The sequence below is a fragment of the Cryptomeria japonica genome, chromosome 8 (assembly GCF_030272615.1).
Source record: "Cryptomeria japonica chromosome 8, Sugi_1.0, whole genome shotgun sequence".
Classification (NCBI taxonomy): domain Eukaryota; kingdom Viridiplantae; phylum Streptophyta; class Pinopsida; order Cupressales; family Cupressaceae; genus Cryptomeria; species Cryptomeria japonica.
This window is the reverse complement of record NC_081412.1, coordinates 177399926-177406119: the sequence shown is the minus strand read 5'-3', so window position 1 is coordinate 177406119 and position 6194 is coordinate 177399926. Positions and strand designations below refer to the sequence as shown.

The 6194-nt window shown below is 34.4% G+C and overlaps 1 protein-coding gene across 3 annotated transcripts; it reads right to left on the bottom strand.

The window, feature by feature from the left end:
• Positions 1-545: 545 nt before the first annotated feature.
• On the bottom strand, positions 546-2950 carry LOC131050648 (alpha carbonic anhydrase 8). 3 transcript variants are annotated; one of them, XM_057984855.2, is made up of 4 exons: positions 2816-2950; positions 2633-2720; positions 1889-1964; positions 546-1272 (listed from the first exon to the last, which is right to left on the bottom strand). In XM_057984855.2, exons 2-4 carry the CDS (start codon positions 2633-2635, stop codon positions 746-748), a joined length of 606 nt encoding a protein of 201 aa, XP_057840838.1. In that variant the 5' UTR covers positions 2636-2720; positions 2816-2950; the 3' UTR covers positions 546-745. The 3 variants fall into 3 exon arrangements, with proteins under 3 accessions (XP_057840838.1, XP_057840839.1, XP_057840837.1); XM_057984856.2 differs by lacking the exons at positions 2633-2720; positions 2816-2950 and adding an exon at positions 2086-2305; XM_057984854.2 differs by lacking the exons at positions 2633-2720; positions 2816-2950 and adding an exon at positions 2047-2286.
• Between the last annotated feature and the right edge of the window lie 3244 nt (positions 2951-6194).

Below are 6194 nucleotides of genomic sequence, written 5' to 3'. Positions count from 1 at the left end.
ATTGAAGATGGGATAGAATAGAGAATAAGACAAACTTACTATAAGAGTACAATACTTGTCAATACAAATTTGTTTTAACTTTTTCAATCGAAACAAATCAAATACTAAATTAAAATTGACACAAATATATAAATTTGTCAATTACATTTGTATAACCTATATAAATAATATTTTTATATAAAATAGAAAATGATTAATATCAATTTAACTCATATTATAGAATTTACACTAGTTCACAATAGCTACACTTTTGTTGGGTTGAAAAAAAATCAGTAGTCATATTTATACTCACAATGTAATTGGAATCCATCTAATAAAGCAAAAATGCGGTAGCTGTTCAACCTAGAAAACCACAATTCCTTGTTTTTTATATACTTTATGAGTGTCTTTTCACTGTCTTTTCAATATGAACGGAATCTTGCTCGCAATCACACTAATATTTGGTAGTCATATTCACAAACATTCGATTCTTATCAAAAGTATTTCTTTTTCCCAAAACGTTTCACAAAATGACGTACCAGTAATCTGTTAACCCAGTGATAGCATAGCATGAATGTATGTCAAGACTCCTATTTCATAGAACATATTGTAATTAATTTCATACACCAAAATCCTTCGAAATCTAAACATAGATCAAAATATACTTAAATCTTACCAAATACAAATATAGAACAGTGATTCATAGACCTTATTTTGATGATGAAATCAATTTCATCCGTAGTAGAAATGGCTGAAGATACTTGGTCTAACAAATGGTACACCAACTTTGATTCTCCTCAGTCAACACATACACAACTTCATCAGAAGGAGCCGTAGGAGGATAGTACCTAGGGCAAGGTATATCTGATTTGCCTGGATATGCAGAACATCCACAATATTCTGGAGGTGCAATTGATGGGACATGCGCCATGCAATAAGGATACCTAGGACAGCATATATACTGCTGATGGACCTCTACAATAGTTGTAGGTGGTGGCGGTGTTGGCTTGGGTTTTGGTTCTGGTTCTGATTCTGGTTCGGGCTTTGGATCTGGTTCTGGTGCTGGTTCCGGCTTGGGTTCTGGTTCAGGCTTGGGTTCTGGTTTGGGTTTGGGTTTGGGTTCAGGTTTGGGTTTGGGTTCGGGTTCGGGTTTCAGTGGGGGCGGCAGTGGTGGTGGGAGCAGATGAGCACACTTGAATTTCTTTCTTATCTGATTAAGAATACACACTGGATCAGCATCTCCAACCACAGTTAAGGTCCTCTCCCTCATATTGATAGAAATCATATCTATTCCTGCAATCAACCATAAGAAAAAGAAAAATATCAAACAATCTTGAAAGAGAGAAGTTGTAGATGATGTAACCTTTTGCAAGAGGAATAAGATGAAATAGGAATCACTTGAGGTGACTGTCTGACCAGACAATTGGAACATAGAATGCCTAAGACCCAAAAAAAGTTAAAGAGACAGGAAATAAATTAGGATTATAAGGATATCTTTTCCATTGCCTGTCATACATTCCTAAAAACACTTAAGATCTAAGTAAGCAAACAAGTTAGATAGAAAGAATTCCAAAAGAGTGGAATTTGAATAAGGGGCAAATTAAAAAGTTTTCATTAAAAAGAGGATTAAGTGTATTTGAAAGAATCTGTAAAAGGTGTGACTCAGAGAAAAAAGTGAGGAGGTTGACAATATAAAGTTTGAAGATTTAGATCAGCGTAACCCAAACAAAATAAAAGAATGTAACTGTCTTAAAAGTAAGAAAAACATGAAATTCTATTCCTCACTAAATTTTCTTGTGCTGATGTGATATAACAAAAGAACATAAACCAACTTCCTCTGTTTAGATCTTCTTACTATCGAAGATATTTTGAGTTGAAACAAGATTAATTTGGTATAATAGCATTGTACCATCTATTCCTGCGACAGAATGCAAGGCGACTCTCTTGCATTTGTAGCAGTCCATGTCCACCCTCATAACAGTCGTCTGCAACACACAGTAAGTACACCATCAGATTAAAAATTTGTCCTTGGGAATACCTAGAAAACAAACAAAATTACAAAATTACATTAGACATCTTGGACAATCTTCCTGCAAGCCTGACTACCTGCGCAGAGCCCTCCTCGGTCTGTTATAATTATTACTTTTCGTATGGGAAAAGAGTGCAAATATAAGACCTCCATCCCACGTCTATCCATTAAATATCTCTGTCAGATGACTCAAATTCCAATCACCTAAAGCTAGAGTGCACAGCTTTTGGACTAAAAGCAAAGGGGAGTTATATATAGAATATTAATAAAGCAGCGAATTGAAAAAACCCCACAGAAGAGAGGAAATATAAAATAAGTGGATCAGGTAATTTCAGAAATAAAATTAAACCAATATAGGCTATTATGGGTTGGGATGGACCGTAAGTGGGCCACAATGTATCGTACGATATGAGTTATGGGCACTGTAAGTTTTGGAATTATCTGCCCACGAGAATCTACAACATTTCACCAAAGGTCAGTGTCAAGAAAATTATCTTACGGAGGTATAATCTAGGTCTTGTAAGTTGATCAAAGAACATAAATTAAATTTCTTTTTTTATATCCTCTTACGACCTAATACATTTGAAACTGAAACAAGACTACTTTGATATAACAACATGGTACCATCTATTCTTGTAACAGATTACAAGACAGATTACAAGGCATCTCTCTTGCATTTGTAGCAGTCCATATCCACCCTCACAATAGTTGTCTGCAATGTCAGACCATATAATACCCCATGAGATTAATAATTTGCCCTCTGCAGTACTTTAAAAACACGAAGATTTTAAGAGACAAAAGCCTTACATTGGTCATCTAGGGAAATCTTCCTGCAAGCCTGTCTACCTGTTAAAAGAGTGCTTCGAGGCCTGCTATTATTACTCAGGTGGAAAAGTGAGAATTGAAGACCGACCTCCAATGTTTATCTTGTTAATATCTGAGTCACTGGGACCAAAAACACAAAGGGTACGACCCGACAGCATCCATCCAGAATACATGGATGCACTAATTGACAGTCCTAGTCCCTTGACAGTCCTAAATTATAATGATTATTTATCATTTTCGCCTTTTAGGGCAAGCTCCTTTAAATCTTTGACAATAAAGATAAAATCCATTACATGTTGTAACAAAGTTTTACAATGACGAGCATTACAACATAAAAGATTTGATCAAACAATCTAATTGTAAATTGTAGCTTACGATAACATAGATTCTTTACCTATGTTTTACCTTTTAACATAGGATACAAAATTGAAATAGAGTTTCTCACTTATCTTATAATTAAGCATGGATATAGTATATAGGAAGATTTATTCATCGATTAATATATATTTTAATTTTTCTTTGGCTGTGTTTTAGTTTTTATGTATAAGGCAAGATATACGGTGTCTTGTTATTATGTAGAATGTTTTCAACGTGATTAAATAAATAAGATTAATATATATAGGATAATGTTATCAATTAATACAAATTCATTTAGATTACTAAGAGTTGGAATTTAATAATTATCACAAATAGTTATAAATTAAATGTGAGATTTGAGTACTTAGTTTTATAGTTTTTGATTAAGTTAAGTGGGAAGGGTTCCAAACCATACAATTTGACACTTAAAACATATAATTTAAAAAAAGAGGCTTAGAGAGAAAGCCCCATAAATGAAGAGTTTTAACCAAGTAACCAGAACAAAAAGTAAATGAAATAGACTTGAAATACAGTTAAAAAACAACAATAGAACAACAAAAACCAAGAACAATCTATGAAACTATAGGGGCATTAAACAAGATAACCCCAACTATCTTATATATCTTTTAAATCCTCCTCCCATGGGAGCAGGTTGTTGTTCTTTCATGCCTTTGACCTTCCAACATCCTTTATAGTAGCACCCTTTTGTTTCTTCTTCCTCTCAATATTTTTAGAGATAGTGAGAACATGCATAACACATCTATGCATGAAGAACGGATTGAACTTTATCAAGTTTTGTGTGCCACCCTCCAACTTCTTTATCTAGTCCCTATTTCTTTCATAATCTAGATAATTTTGAAGTGTCTCCATGTTATCAATTCTCGCACTCAGGTCTTCCATCTTTGCAACAATTGTCTACCAATCATATTGTTCATCAGGTTTCCCTTTAGCATCCAGGTCCTCATCTTCCTCATATCCTTAAGGATATTCAATCCTTCCAAAGTTTCATTCAATTGCCTTTCCATTAGGAGAAACCAAAACAAAGATTCTTATAGAACCAAATCAACAGGGTCCTCTCGAGTTTCCTTTTTTCTTTTAGAGCCAGTTTCATCAAAGGTGAAGTCCTCAGATTGGTCTTCAATCTTCTCCTCAAGGGGAGTATTCTCAATTTTCTCAACAATTTAAGCAAACATAGATACCTTGGCTAGTCTAGATAATCTACATTCCCATGAGGAGTTGGTACTGATATCTTTAGTAAGCTCACTATCAAACAAGTCAATGGGAGGAGGGAGAGAAACAACAAGGTTGTCTTCAAAGGACATGCAAATTGTTTTGCCCTTACCTCTCATAGGCTTAGAGAAACCATGACTAGGATTTTTCTGAATTTGCTTCCCTTTAACCTAGGTGAATTTGGGGCTAATGTCCACAATCAAAGGGGGAGTATCACTACCTAGGGTAGGCTTTTTCTACTTAGGGGAGGAAAGTATATCTTTCTTGAGAGATATAGCTTGCAAGGAAGACAACACTTCATCTTTAAAAGATATTCTTTTTTTAGAATTGTAGGGTAGAGAAGCATTTTTCTCTTGATTGTTAGAGGAATTCCAAGGAGGGGTAAAATTAAAAATAGAGGTATTTTCAAAATAGAAATTGCAGAGAATGTAAATCAAACCTTGATTCAATGGAGAATAGACCCCTTAAAATGCACATTTTCTCATAGAAGAAAATAAAATGTAGGGGAAAGTTACAAATTTTTGATGGTACAGATGATTCAACTAAGGGAAATGGTAGCTATGAACCATGAAAAACCTTCCTTCCAACTTAAAGTATTTAATGAGGTGTCAACTCATCAAACTCCAAGGAGATGGAAAGTATTCTTTACTAAACCCATTTTGATGCCACTTTATATGTTCACCTTTCTCCAAGGAAAGCTCTATGTAGTACTAGTACGCCTTCACAATCCATGCCAATAACTTTCACAATGAGTTCCTCCAACACTTCCATCTTAACACTACCAACCAGAACTCTTCCCTTCATCCAACTATTCATGAATTATGAGGATAAATTCTCTTTGCTTCCAGTGATAGCTTAAAAAAATGGATTGATTCCACCTCTATAAGATCTCCCAAACTTGGGCATTCTTCGCAGGAGTTCAAAAAATGAGTTAGGTTCAACCCTTACTTTGTAGCCACCCATGGTAGTGTCTCTATCAAGCTAGAAATTAGAAACAATAATGATAGGCCCCAAAACCAAAACAAAAAAATTAAGGATAGATCTTTCTTTAATGCAAACAAAAGAAAATTATAAGCCACCAACAAAGCGTTTCCTCTCTTTCCACATGCAAAGGGTCTTGAATCTTTTATTTTCTTTTTTCAAACTATACCTTTCTATAAGTAGTGAAAATTATAATGAGTCCCTCACTAGGTATTTTTGTACATCTTCCTTGTGTGAAGGCAAATAACCTTTGATGCCAAATCCCAATGGTATATGATGACAACACATTTTATTTTAATTCTTAGAACATAGATCTAGACACTTCTTCGTCATGCCAACATTCAATGTTTTACTCCACTAGAAGTGCCAAATAGTCATCCACATCATATACACTATGGACCCAATTCTATGGTGAACACACATCGGATACTGAGAGGGGGTGAATCAACATAAATTAAAATTTTGAACTGTAATCTCACATTAACCAGTCTATGCACATCAAAGAGCTTTAAACAAAAACATAATAAATCATCCACACATGAACACTGAGATTTTATATGTGGAAAACATAAACTAGGAAAAACCATGATGAGTGTTAAATCACAAAATTAATCCACTATATAGAAATCTTTACAAAAAGGAGCTCACTACTCTGGGCTTGCAGATCAAGGCTAACTGCTCTTGGGGGAAGATACAAAGGACTTGCAAAACTGAAGCTAATTGCAATAGGGAAGATATAGATTTACAATATTTCAAAAAAAAAAGTTGCATGAAGAAAAGCATCTTTGTATGC

Bases quoted from the DNA above. Each gene is read 5' to 3' on its own strand.
- LOC131050648 (XM_057984854.2), bottom strand. The intron at 1,273-1,888 runs GTACAATGCTAT...GGTTGATTGCAG, and splicing joins TTCTGTCGCAGGAATAGATG to GAATAGATATGATTTCTATC.